At 50.3% G+C, this 13,216-nt stretch overlaps 1 protein-coding gene across 3 annotated transcripts in view; it reads left to right on the top strand.

The window, feature by feature from the left end:
* The window catches only part of SEC14L1 (SEC14 like lipid binding 1), a 42,798-nt gene extending 33,637 nt beyond the window's left edge, over positions 1-9,161 (top strand). For 2 of the 3 annotated variants that reach the window (XM_075440681.1, XM_075440682.1), the window contains exons 11-17: positions 1,460-1,631; positions 1,949-2,083; positions 3,854-3,988; positions 4,446-4,697; positions 5,731-5,909; positions 6,479-6,580; positions 8,634-9,161. In XM_075440681.1, the coding sequence (XP_075296796.1) occupies positions 1,460-1,631; positions 1,949-2,083; positions 3,854-3,988; positions 4,446-4,697; positions 5,731-5,909; positions 6,479-6,580; positions 8,634-8,649 (991 nt within the window). In that variant the 3' untranslated portion in view covers positions 8,650-9,161. Of the gene's footprint in view, positions 1-1,459; positions 1,632-1,948; positions 2,084-3,853; positions 3,989-4,445; positions 4,698-5,730; positions 5,910-6,478; positions 6,723-8,633 lie in introns of those variants that run through there. The other variant, XM_075440683.1, reaches the window with a different exon arrangement.
* The last annotated feature ends 4,055 nt before the right edge of the window (positions 9,162-13,216 follow it).

Here is a 13,216-nt window from a genome sequence, read left to right as displayed (position 1 = left end):
TTAACCGAGAGCTGCCGCAATTGCTGCTGGAGTGAACCTGCGTGGTCGGGCTGGAGGGAAGCCCATGGCCTGCTCCAGCTGCCTGGGTGCCGTGCACATGACAGCTCTACATGGAGCTGCTCTGCTTCTGCTTACTGCTGGATGTCTGCAGAGCAGCGCAGCCCAACTCCCGTCTCTGTTTCTGGGGGATTTTATAGTTTATAGACAGATGTTGGTGCAGGCTGCCAAAAAAATCAGGCCACGATAATATCATGGATAACCTTTCAAGTGGTTTAAGGTAGTGTTTCCATGCCACTTGTTCATCCATAGTCCATACCAAGGCTCCTTACACTCAGTTCTTGTTTGCATTCTCCATTTATTATATGCAGTTACTCAGTTCTTGATCAAAGTAAGGTCATGAGGCTCCTGTGAAACCTGGGGTTTAGTTTTTCAGGTGCTGTATGTAAAGTTTAGCCAAAAATGGCTTTCTGTCCCATCTTTGGGTTTTATAGGGATCACTTAGTGAAAATGTTAACTGCAAAGTGAATTGAAGGGTGTGGAAAGAATGCAGGACTGGCCCTGAAAAGAAACGATGTTTCTTGGACTCTTTTCAATTTCTGGCTCCTTCGCTTAATCTGTAAGCGCTCAGGGATGCGTGGTATGTCTGCTTATCTTCTCCCTCCGAAAGAACTTGCTGTCCTAGCTCTCGGGGGGAGGTCAAATCCAACAGACGGGTTTCGTGTGTGTAACTGTGAAATTGTGCTGCCTACTGGGTCTTTGTAGAAGTAATCTTAAAGGACTACACATTAAACATTCAAAGTGAAACAAAGAAGTGCTTGCTGTTTCGTGGAAGCCTTGTACATAATCTCGTGGGTGCGAGCTGGGCAGCACAGCTGTAAGTCTAGATTCATGCCCAGGGTGAGACGCGAACTTGGAAAGTAACTAAAGCTTATGATGAAGTTTAGTATTTTGTATTAAGAACACCTCTTTTCCTATAGAAAAAGCTCTCCTCACAGAGATCTGACAACGGAATTAGCTTTGACATGTAACTGCACTGTTACTGTACTGTGTTAGCAGGGAATTTGCACCATGAATGTTAAATTGCTGCATAGCAGCAGCATGGGCACTTAATTGATTTCCCAGTAAAAGCAATGGCTGTTTTTTGGACTGGCTGTTAACGGGATTTTTTGGCTTCAGATTAACCTTCACCCGCAGCCTGAAATGTCTGTGGGGGAATGCAGGTGGTGTGCAAGGTGATCATTGCACACACTGTGTGACTGCTTGCCCCACTCCTAGGACATTCCTGTTCTAAGGACCATAAACTCCAGTGTGTACAGGTAGCGCAAGGCAAGGAGGTAAAATAGAAACGAAAACATGCAGTGGGGTTCATACATTTCAGTATATTGGACAACTGCATAAGAAAGGAGAATTTTGATGCTATCGAGATGTTTCTTTTTATCTTTGTCTTTCTCAAATTCAGCTCTTGGACCTGTCTGGTAGATCTAGAAGGCTTGAACATGCGACATTTGTGGAGACCTGGTGTCAAAGCATTGCTAAGAATCATTGAGGTGGTCGAAGCTAATTACCCTGAGACTTTGGGTCGTCTTCTTATCCTAAGAGCACCTCGAGTATTCCCAGTTCTTTGGACACTGGTATGTTTGTAACTCAGGGTATTCCTCAGCTCTCTTAGTACATGGCTACACACTGGTAGTTTTAAAAGCAGTTTAGAGATCAGGCTTCATAAGCAGGAAATGTTACCATTTGGAAGCATCTCTTTTATAGGATTCCTGGAATGGATTAAAAAACGCTACCTAAAAACTTGCTTACATAGTCTGTTAATTTAGCTTCTTTACCGTGTGAACTTTGTGTAAGAAGGATGGTAACGCTTAACGCGATCGAACCAATTCCTTCAAAACTGAGTGGAGAAAAATGTGGGAGCCTGATCTATACTGTTTTTCTTTGTTTGCAGGTTAGTCCATTCATTGATGACAACACTAGAAAGAAATTCCTTATTTATGCTGGAAATGACTACCAGGGTCCTGGGGGGCTGCTGGATTACATTGATAAAGAAATTATCCCTGATTTTCTTGGTGGAGAGTGCATGGTATGAATATAAACTAGTGCATATAGCAACTTATTTGTGGTGTTTTTTTTTTGATTTTTCCCCTCTGCTTCTCTAAACAAAGAAGCCAAGGGGCACAGAATGATTCCTAATGTAGGTCGAAGGCGGGGGCTGTGAGGTAGGATTCTAAGCTTAGTGTTTTCTTCTGGATCCACTTTAAACAGAGAAGTATAATACTTCTCTACAATAAACATCGAATAACTTACCAAAATAACCAAGCATAGTTAAAAGTCATCTCTGTTACTTGTCAAGTTCAAATAGATGTGGTGGCACAGCACTCAGCAAGAGCTGTCACCAGCAGCTAATCAAGAGTCTGCGTCACCTTGAAGAACTAACCGATACCATAGGAGCCCAAGGAAACCTGTGGCTCATCTGCTAGCAGGGTTTAACAAACAGCCAGGTCTCCTAGTGCAATATGCACACTGACCTACACAAACTGAAAAAAATGGTGTACTGCCAGATACAGTAACTTCTCAGTCCCTTGTCACGTGCCTTAATAGCTGTTTCCTGCCTAGACTATGGGTGTCAGTTGAATCTGTCATTTTAACATCGCAGTGATACTCTAAGGGTTGTTTTCTCTGTGATGTTTTTATGTGTGACAACACAGGCTCACTGGTGTGACTGAGGTGGAGGAGTGCAACTCGAGCATTTTCTGGAGGCTCTGTCACATTAACAGATGATTTTTTTTCTAAACTCAGCTGTGTTAAAATATAATTTCAGGCTTGCTTTTTAAACCCCTGTACACTTTCTAGATTAATTTCTGTATCATTCTTGAAAATTCAACTAGGTCTGTTCCAATACAGTCTCAAATTGTAATAAAGTACTGTTAGACGTGTCGGAATAGAGCATGTGTTTATCTTCAGTGGGCTGCTTTTTGCTGCAGCAGTAGCTTTCAGTGGAGAGAGTTTGTGCTATCTAATTTGGAACTCAAGAAGCTGGCAAAGTCCACTGCTTAAGTAAGCAAAAGTAAATGTTACCAGAAAGCAAATTGCTGCAATACTTCCTGCTGGTCACAGACAATGGTAGGGTCTCTTCTTTACTTCTGTATATTTGAACAAAAATGACTTCTCAAAGATCCCTTCAATTCTCTGTTGCAATTCAGTTATCAGACACTTCTGCTGCCCCAGACACTTCTATGGAACCTATTCCTGATCAGATAGTTGTCCCAGTTCATTACTAGGGACTCTTTAAAGAAGATTCCTTAGGGAAGTTGTGTAATCAGTTCCAATACTGAGCTGTCAAGACAGCTGTAACCTTAAAAATGTTCTCTTCCTGACTGCAATATCCTTTACCTGTTTGGAAACTTAGTGTGCCTCCACGCCATCCTTCATCATTAAATTCAGCTACCCCAGTTCTTTCAGGTGTCTGCAGGCTGTATTTTTTAGACTGAGTCACTATTGCCGCTTTCCTCAGGATTCTGAAGTGGCTCACATCTTTCTTCAGTATAGGGCAGTACGAGTGAGAACTGTGGCATTTGCACAGTCATTTTCTGTGGTGATGGCTGTTCTGTACATACAAGATCTGTTCCTCTGGTGTCTGTTTCTGCAAACTCACCTCAGCCAGATCATTGCAAAATAAATTCATGTACATATGATGTACGAGCTGTAAAATTACTTTCAACCTCTGTTCATATCTCATTCTTCAGAGTACTTGCTGAGTGCAAGTTTTTGTTTCTGAAGCTGGCAGGCAGAGAGCATGACAGGGTGTGGATGCACGGAGGGGATACTTTGTAAGGGCTGTTTGTGCTTTCAGTGTGAAGTACCAGAGGGCGGGCTGGTTCCCAAGTCCCTCTACCGGACAGCAGAAGAGTTGGAAAATGAAGACATAAAGCTTTGGACTGAAACAATCTACCAGTCCGCAAGTGTCTTCAAAGGAGCGCCGCATGAGGTACGGGTGCAGCCCACCCTTCTTTTCTTTCATCTCAGCCCCCTGGTCTGGACTCTGTCTCTTGGGCTGAAAATGGTTTGGAGCTTGATTATTTAGTTGCCATGCTTCCACCGTGTTCTTCTGTAGTTCTGGTGCATAATGACGCTTTACTAGCTGACGTTTGTGACTGTTGCTGGCATCATCATCCTGTCATTTAGAGAGTATCACAGCTTTCCATTCTGTTCAAAGCAGTGTCCTTCTAAGCAAAGACAAATAATATTCTAGAAGCTACTTGAGAGCTTCTGAAAGTCACGTGTTAAAATAAGGACACTTCATCAGGAGGGAATTTGTGTCTGTGCTGCCTTTTCAGAAGTCTAAATTAAGCCCAGTAACAAAACCTCTAGGTTTTGTCTTCTGGTAAGAGTTTCTGTCTTTACTGAGCAAACGGCTGTTGTCTAATATGACTTTTCTGTCTCAGATTCTCATTCAGATTGTGGATGCCTCGTCTGTGATCACGTGGGATTTCGATGTGTGCAAGGGCGACATTGTTTTTAACATCTTTCATTCCAAAAGAGCCCCACAGCCTCCGAAGAAGGACTCTCTGGGAGCTCACAGTATTACATCTCCTGGTGGGAACAACGTCCAGTTGATAGACAAAGTCTGGCAGTTGGGGCGTGATTACAGCATGGTGGAGTCTCCTCTTATCTGCAAAGAAGGGGAGAGTGTGCAGGTGAGGCTGCCGAGTCCTCGTGCTGGAGCAGATGGAAGCTAGCTCCACAACTGTGTGTTCGAATTCACAATCATTAGTGATGACTGAGTGGTGATTCGGCTCCGCACTGCCTGCTTGCTTTTGGCCAACATTTCAGCTTATGTTCGTAGCCACGTGCTACAGGGCACGGGGATAGGATTTGCACGGGATCTGCTGTGAGGGGAGGGGGCGTCAGTCCCATGGTGACTGAGATTGATCAGCAAGGAATACTGGGAAGCCACCTAGAATGTAGTGCGCATCCAGAAAGTAGCAAGAAGTGCTTTGTGCTGTAATTTTGACCATTATTTTCTGAAGCAAATAGTCTGTGTTTGAAGAGTATCGTAGTGTCTTACCTCAGTAATGAGAGAAGTCTGGAAATAAGACCAAGCTTCTGTGTGTTTGTCCCACAACAGGCACCGTAAAGAGGTCCCTATGGCCAGAGTTCCTGAAGTTTTTTTTATGGCATTTGCAACCTATCCCTTAATTACCAAGTTTGATGTTACATGCAGCATGCTTACAGTCACACTCTGCCACTGCTACTCCTTTTGACTTGAAATAAGAGTTGGCTAGCCTTTGAAAAAGGAGCTGCTGGAGTCACCTGATTGGAAGTGTTCAGCTGGAAATATGGGCAGCAACCTCTTGAACTGCACTTTCTGTGAGGCAGGAGCCTTGGTTGCACTTTTCAGTCTCAAAGGACAGCTGTTAATGAAAATAAATGGAAAAAACATATGTTGTTTTAAACAAGAACTTTGTCCTTTCCGTAGATTTAAATCCTAACCCCTTGACACTACCAAAAAGCAAAAGGAACTGCTGGCGTCCTGTCGTAACTTTTGCAAGCGTGCTGTGTGGGGAGAGGTGACCAGCATTGCTGTTGGCTGGGGAGCTGAAGTGCTGGCATTAGGGGAAAAATTCTGGGCACGTAGGCAGTTCTTCTAAGCTTGGAAAAGAAATTTCAAGCCTACAGATCTTTGTGTTAACAAAGTTATTTTTCAATTTTTGCTGTGGCTGCTTCCAGGGATCGCATGTGACCAGGTGGCCTGGCTTCTATATTCTCCAGTGGAAATTTCATAGCATGCCTGCCTGTGCTACAACCAACCTGCCTCGTGTGGATGATGTGCTAGCATCTCTGCAGGTCTCCTCTCACAAGTGTAAAGTGATGTACTATACAGAAGTAATAGGATCTGAAGATTTCAGGTACGCCTGGCCAAGGTTCATGAAGGTCAGCCAGTGTCAAACCTTTCTGATACTTAGACGATCAAGCAAGTGTCAAGTTCATTTAAATGCAAGTAAATTGTGAGGACTTGTGTTTTCTTAGGCCTCAAAAAAAAAAAACACAAACAAAAAAAATCAACCAGTATTGGCACTGGGGGTAATTAATGTATAAAAAGGGTGAATTAGTTATCTCGTTGTAATCATCATTACTCACTCTGCTCTGCTTTGAAAGCATTGTGTGAGTTGTTGGGCTTGGCAGGGTGTCGTGTAGAAACGGGTGCAACTCGGAATGGAACCGAGTCAGTTGGTTGCCTGCCTGTTGATCAGCCTGACTGAAACTAGTTCTGTCTCTTTGAACAGCATCTGGTTTTTGCAAGGTGTTTGGCGTCACTGTTATCTTACGTGGTGAGGCACAAAAGCTTTTGAGTATCTGCACCAAAATCGTTACTTGCTTTTTATGCAGTGTGCAAACAAATACAGTGTAGATACGTAACAGAAATCAAAATCTTTGTGTGCTCTGAAGCTTACAACTATTTTGCTTTTTATTGCAGGGGATCTATGACCAGCCTTGAATCAAGCCACAGTGGATTCTCCCAGCTCAGTGCTGCCACCACCTCTTCTAGCCAGTCCCACTCCAGCTCCATGATTTCCAGGTAGTGCCACAACGGATGAGATGGCTGGACCCTCGCCTGTGGCAGCTGACTGCGATACAGCATACTCAGCCGGCAATTGCGCAAAAAACCCCCACCCCACTAAAGCCTTTTACAGATATAAAGTAGCTGTTTGAATTTTAAACTTAGTTGTTTTGGTCCTTGTTAGATCCAACAGCGTGTCTCTTAACTTTAATTCATTTTCCTAACTCAGCCATAAATATTTTTGCAAGTGTGCTTGCACAAATCCTAACTCTGAACACAAGGGCTCTCACTGAAAGGAAGAATAACCAGTGCATCAGTTAAGAAGATTTTTTTTTTAACTTGTGTGAATGTTAAAAAGCAAAAAAGAGAAAAACCCTACCAAAAATGCTCCTTAGTGCATTAGAGATCAACTGCAAGTCTCCTGTCAGGACATTCCTTGCCATCTTAAGAAATCCCCTGTGATCTTCCAGTGCTGCAAACTGTTCTCCCGTTGCCACTTAAGTGATGTCCGAGACAAAGAAGCAGTTGCTGGATACTTGACTTTGTGAGTCCGTTTTTTTCAAAGCACGCCCACAGAGCTGTGGCCAGGCTGTAAACACTAATACCTTTTGTACGAGCACATTTTTGGGGAATTTGAGCTCTGGGTCTTGATGGGTTAAGGTGATTCATTCTTCCCTTGGATTTGTGCTTGAAGCCCTGCGGAGAGAGAGGCGGAGAGCGGGCTCTCCCTCGCTGCGTCACACCGGGCTGATCCAGAACGGGTCTGAGCATTGTTCCCAGCTCTGTGCCGGAGCTTCACTCCGCTTCCCTGGTGCACTCCAAGTGAATTGACTTTACTGAGATTCTGTTCTCATCAGGAATTTATGCCGGGCTTAAGCTTGCTTCTTACATCAGTCTAAAGGAGTTATGGCTTGCATCCTTCCTGTGCGCTTTGCAGTCGCTCTTGCCTCCTGTCCTTCCCTGTGCGTGTCAGAAATAGGGCGCTTCAGTTGGGAGCAGTGGAAGCTTTGATGCAGGCAGGGAGCACAGGGAGCTTACACTGAGTGACACCGCAGAGGACGCTCGGAGCGGTGCCTGCCTGACCGTTGCCGCTACTGCGACTGCCAGCGGTGAATTGCCAGTTTGGGTTCTGCCCCTGTTCTACCCAGGCCCAGGCAATGCCACTGGAACCCTTTGTGTCAGAGTTTGTTCAGGTATTCTTCCACTTCGACCCTCTCTCCCATGCACAGCGAAAGGCACAAAAGACCAAAGGGCTGTCAGCAGACAGCTACAGACCATGCCTGGCAGTGGAGCTCCAGACCCTGCCTGGTCTTTCCTCACCCTCTTAGAGCTAAACTACCCATCCAGGCCAACTGGAGCTCCCGTGCTGGCTGCAGTCCCCGCTAGAAAGCTGGATGGGCTCTGTGAAGCCGTGGGGAGCAGCACTGGTGTGGGTAAGTGGCACGGGAGCTTGGGGAGGTCTTGTGCTTCCAAAGCAGAACTCATTTCAGATACTGGATGCCCTGCCTGAGGAAGGCTGCTTCTGAACTCTGTGTAAATCTTGTGTGTGACTGCAAAGCTTCCGAGAGGCAGGTTCCTCTAGCTAGGAGCACCTCCTCCTGCAGACCAGTTCTGGCTGTGGAACGTGGCAGACAGCTGACAAAGAAGCTTTAGTAACAGATTGAGAGGTGCCGAGAGGCCAGTCTGCGTAAACTCCACCAAACTGGTCAGTTTTGTCTTTTTTGGGACTTAGAAATTGAACATGGAGGTTAGACTCACTCAGGCTGCCAAAGTGTGCCGCTGCGTGAGCCGGGCCCCGCGTCGGTGCCGCGCAGCTCCTGTCCCGGTGCCGACGCAGCGGCCAGCCACGCGCCGTGGCTCCCGGGCTGCTCGCAGGAGCCAGGGGGGTGGCTTGAGTCCTGACCCGCAGGAACCAGTGTTCCCAGTGTCCCCAGGCGCAGGAGAGCTGGTGCAGCAGGAGGCACGGAGAGGCTGACTTCATGGCACTTCAGGCTCTTGCAAATGCCACTGCCTATTTACCAGGCTGTGAGGGCTGAAGATGGTCCCCTTTCTCTCTTTCTCTCTCTCTCAGATGGCGATTTTGCTGACAACTGTAAAGAAACTGCTTCATTCGACACTCCACATCTGTCCAGAGGTGTCGGGCTTTGTAGACCTTTTTGAGTTGCAGTCACTTCTCAAGTCTGAAGATCTATATTTTGTTTTTCACTTGAGCTGGCTCAAAAGTGGCACTTTGGGTTTTTCCTGCTGTTAACACATCTTTTAGAGCTCAAAGCACGTGACAGCACGAACAGCTGGGGAGATAAAATTCCAGAAAAAACAATAGTTCACCCTCCTCTAAGCGAAGTGCTGTGGCAATATGACTTGATCACTGCAGCCGAACTCATTTCCCATACCCTGCTCTTTCTTTGTGCGATCTTACGGCTCTGCTTGCTTCTCCCAGCCCGTGACTCTTCTGTTGCTTTTCCCCCGTTATCAGTGTCCTTCTGCACTCATGAGCTGCATATCAAACTCTGTAAATGTTTTGTATACATAATACCTCATTCTTGGTAACAAAATACAGATAGTCTTTAAAAGATTTTTTTATCGTTATCAATAAATGTGAACTGTTTGGAAAAAAGGGTCGCCCTCTTTCTTGCGTTGATGTGATGCAGAGCTTCCAGGTCGCTGCGTGGGCCGAGTTCATCTGCTGGAGCTGCTCCGGGGCGGTGCTGTTGTGGGGACGCAGGAGCCGCGTCAGCGCTCTGCCCCGCGGAGTCCGTCTCGGGGCGTGGAGCGCTGAGCGGTGCGAGGAGCAAGGGAACGTGGGCAGAGAAGGAAACGGCCTCCGCGGGCGCTTCCCTGTCACACACCAGCATCCCGTCATCCCCCAGCACGCGGGCGCAGGTTTGTGACCAACCTGGGAATACACAAAAGGATGAAATACGGTGCTGAAAGAGCCTTCAGGTAGCCCTAGAAAGAAAATGGTTGCTTTTATGGGTTATAGGATGACTTTATAGTCATTTATCCGAGTTTGAAAGGCAGCTTCGCCCTCAGCCGCTGAGCTGATGGCAGCACCATCCCCTGCGGAGTGCGTGACGTGCGTGACCTAACGGCTGGCTCTGGCAAGCTCCACGCAGCGCGTGTGCAGATAAACGTCTGGTTTGCCCCTGCGCGGGCTGCAGCGTCTGCGCGCCTGGACTACGCGGGCACTGAGCGCGCGCTGCTCCGCCTGCCTGTCCTTGATACCCAGGGCCCCGCCGCAGGCGTCCGGCGGAGCAGAGGGCTGGCTGCCGGGCGAGTGCTGTGCTGGGAACAGCCGAGGGCTCCGAGCAGTAAACCTGCCTTAAATCCTGGTCTTGGCGACGACGCTGAGCTCTGCGGGCCGGGGCTGGGGCGAGGACTGGCTCGGAAGGTGAGCGTTGGGCTGCGCTGCTCCCTGGTTCGCTCGGCGGCTGCAGCTGCCGTTGGCGGTGTGAGGGCTGGCGTTTTAAACTGAAATTTCATAAGGGAAAGGTGCAGGAATTTTCTCTCGTTCCAGAATAAGCGTGCTGCCTGTACAGGGGTTTGATACTGCCCGCTCCCAGGGGTGGGGGAGCCGTGGCAGTGGGGCAGATGGGCTCCTCAGCTGCCCCTGCCACCCCTGCCACCTCAGCCTGGCAGGCTGAGGCGATCGCTTCTCCGGAATTAAGCGTTTGGTGGGGGGTTTTTTTGTTACTGTAAGTAGATGAAGCGTTAGCTGTTTTTAAAATGAGAGCCAATAAATGTCAGGCTGTGGTTTTTCTAACCCCCAGAGCCAATAAATGTCAGGCTGTGGTTTTTCTAACCCCCAGAGTTGGAGCATGGCTGAAACATCCATTTATGGCCGGGCTTACGGATTTTATCCAGGCTGTAAAGTTTCTAAAACGAGAATCTTTAACTCTGGTGGTGGAGGTCTGCCCGCGAGCCCAGGTGGCTGCCTGACCTACTGCAAGCTTGAACATGTGGCCAATGTTCTGATGCCAGCGCGTAATTATAATGGACCGGCTTACTGCTGCTCTGGCCGTCACTAAATGCCAGAGCCCTTGACAGGACAGCGTACGAGGAGGTGGCTTTGGCTGCTCAGCGCTGCTGGGCCCAGGGAGGCGGTGGGAAAGCTGCCTGCCCGGCCACTGCTCCTCGCTTGGAATGGCGATTGAAAACGGGAGCCGAGCAGGTGACAGCGGTGCGGGCAGGGGCTGCTCCACCACGCAGCTCCTTCTGGAAAGGCATTCATCTGGCTGAACCATGCAGTTTGGTTTTGAGGGGTTTTTTTGGTGCCTTTTTTGAGACAAAGCAAAATTCCTGGAAGAAATTCACCTACCCTTTTCCACCTGCCAGCCCTCCCTGCTCCCCGCAGGGCCCAGGGCTCCCTGTTCTCCAGCTCTGAGACCCCCCCTTCTCCTTTCCCTTTGGCAAATCCAGCTTGCCAATGAGCCCGGAAATTCTGTCACCCGAGGCGAAGGGTCCTGAGCTGCCCCTTCGAAGTGTCCCCGCGCGTCCCTGCTGCCGGGGCTGGCGCTGGGTCGCCCTCCGGCATCGCTGCCCGACAGCAGCACCGCTTGCTCTTCCCGTCGCTCCGCTGATTCCGCTGCTTGGGGTGGGCAGGCAAGCTGGGAAAAAAGAAGATGGGGAAAAAAGATGATTTTAGTCCCTGCTAGTGCACAGGCAGTGCGGGGCGCAGGCAGAGCCCTGGGTCCGTGTCGGTGCCGTGCTGCGGACACCCGGTGTGGGCCAGCCTGGCACCCACCTTGCTCCGAGCCCTGGGGGCTGCACGGCACCGGCAGCTTCGGAGAAGGGTGCGGGGCCGGCGCAGGGCGCAGCAGCCGGGAACGCTGCTTCCCAGGGCGGGGGGCTGGGTGCTGCCGGGAGAGAGAAATCCAGAGCCTGGCGTGTTGGTTTGGGCTGTGTCTTTCAAAGGTCACTGACAACCAGCACAACCCAAGCACTAAAAAACCCAAAATTGCCACCTCCCTTTTTTCGGGAAGGGGAGGAGAGAAGCTGTTTTGCTACCTCACGCTGTTGGAAGGGGTTTGGATGCAGGGAAATAAAAAGGATTTTCTAGCTTGTTTTGTGTTTCTTCCCTCCCTCAGCACCACTGCTGAACTCATCCCTCGTCACGCCTGGGTCCCTCAGGTGGCATCGGGAGCCGCGGGCGCGAGGGGCGCGGGGCAGGGACCCCGGTTTTGTGGCTGGCGCCGGGTCTGTTCTGGGGGGGCTACAGAGAGAGAGGGGCTGACGCTGGCCTGCTCCAGCGAGCGGAGAGGTCCCCGAGGCCACTGCCCTGGTCCCAGCACACGTCCCATCCCTGGCGTGGGACAGGGCTGAGCCTCCCCAGCGCTCCTCCTGGCCTAAGAAACCAACAAATCCATGGATAAACCCCAGGCTTTCCTCGGTGCTGCCAGAGAGCATGGCACCCTTGCTGCTGTGGGGGGACCCTAGCAGGGCAGTCCCCCCCCCAGGGTGGGCACCCCAGGGGGACTCCTGGCTCCCAAATCCCAGGCAGGTCGGGCTTGGGGTGCTGCTGTGACCCGACACTGTTGTGCTTTAAAATGTTTAAAAAAGGGAGAAGGAGAAGGAGAAGGAGAAGGAAAAGGAAAAGGAAAAAGAAAAAGGGGACCCAGTGCTGTGTGGCTCCGCAGCGTATCCCCCCCCCAACCAGTATCCCATGCTCCTCCCTCGGACCCCGCCTCGGGGTTACAGGCCCTGGGAGGAGCAAGGGGGCCCCACTTTGCAGCAGCCTCCGCACCCCCAGATGCCCCCTCTGGGGAGTTCTGGGCTCCCCAGGTCAAGAAAGATGAGGAGCTGCTGGAGAGAGTCCAGCGCAGGGCTACGAGGATGAGGAGGGGACTGGAGCATCTCTGCTACGAGGAGAGGCTGAGGGAGCTGGGCTTGTTCAGCCTGGAGAAGAGAAGGCTGAGAGGGGACCTTCGAAATGCCTCTAAATATCTGCAGGGTGGGGGTCAGGAGGACGGGGCCAGACTCTTTCCAGTGGTGCCCAGCGACAGGACAAGGGGCAACGGGCACAAACTGAAGCAGAGGAAGCTCCAGCTGAACCCGAGGAAGAACTTCTTCCCTCTGAGGCTGCCGGAGCCCTGGCCCAGGCTGCCCAGGGAGGCTGTGGAGTCTCCTTCTCTGGAGATATTCCAGCCCCGCCTGGCCGCGGTGCTGTGCAGCCTGCTCTGGGTGACCCTGCTTGGGCAGGGGGTTGGGCTGGGTGACCCACAGAGGGCCCTGCCAACCCCTGCCATGCTGGGATTCTGTGATTTCCCTGAAGTCCCTCGCTGGTCGGAGATGGAGCTCTTTCGTAACAGCTCCCAGAAACCTTCCCCCACCACAGCCTGTGCCAGCAGGGTATTACTGGGCTTGCCCCCACCCTGGCCGTGGGCGCAGCCCCTGCCTTGCTGCACTTCGCTCACCCAATGCCAGCAGCTCCCTGGGGTGAGGGACCCATGGGGAGGAGGTTTCTCGACTGGGCTGTGGGGATGCCATCTGGTTACTAGCGTCAGCCTGACCCCACGCTGCCCGCCCCGGGCCCAGCACCCTGCGTGGAGCCCACACAACTGGGGTGGGTGGTCCTGCAGGACCACGGCACCCATCGCCAGCCCAGCCCAGACCCAAGCAAAGCAGCCAGAAGATATTTTTCTTTCCGGACTTGGG

Source organism: Opisthocomus hoazin, chromosome 21, assembly GCF_030867145.1.
Source record: "Opisthocomus hoazin isolate bOpiHoa1 chromosome 21, bOpiHoa1.hap1, whole genome shotgun sequence".
NCBI classification, from domain to species: domain Eukaryota; kingdom Metazoa; phylum Chordata; class Aves; order Opisthocomiformes; family Opisthocomidae; genus Opisthocomus; species Opisthocomus hoazin.
This window is presented reverse-complemented; position numbering and strand designations above follow the sequence as displayed.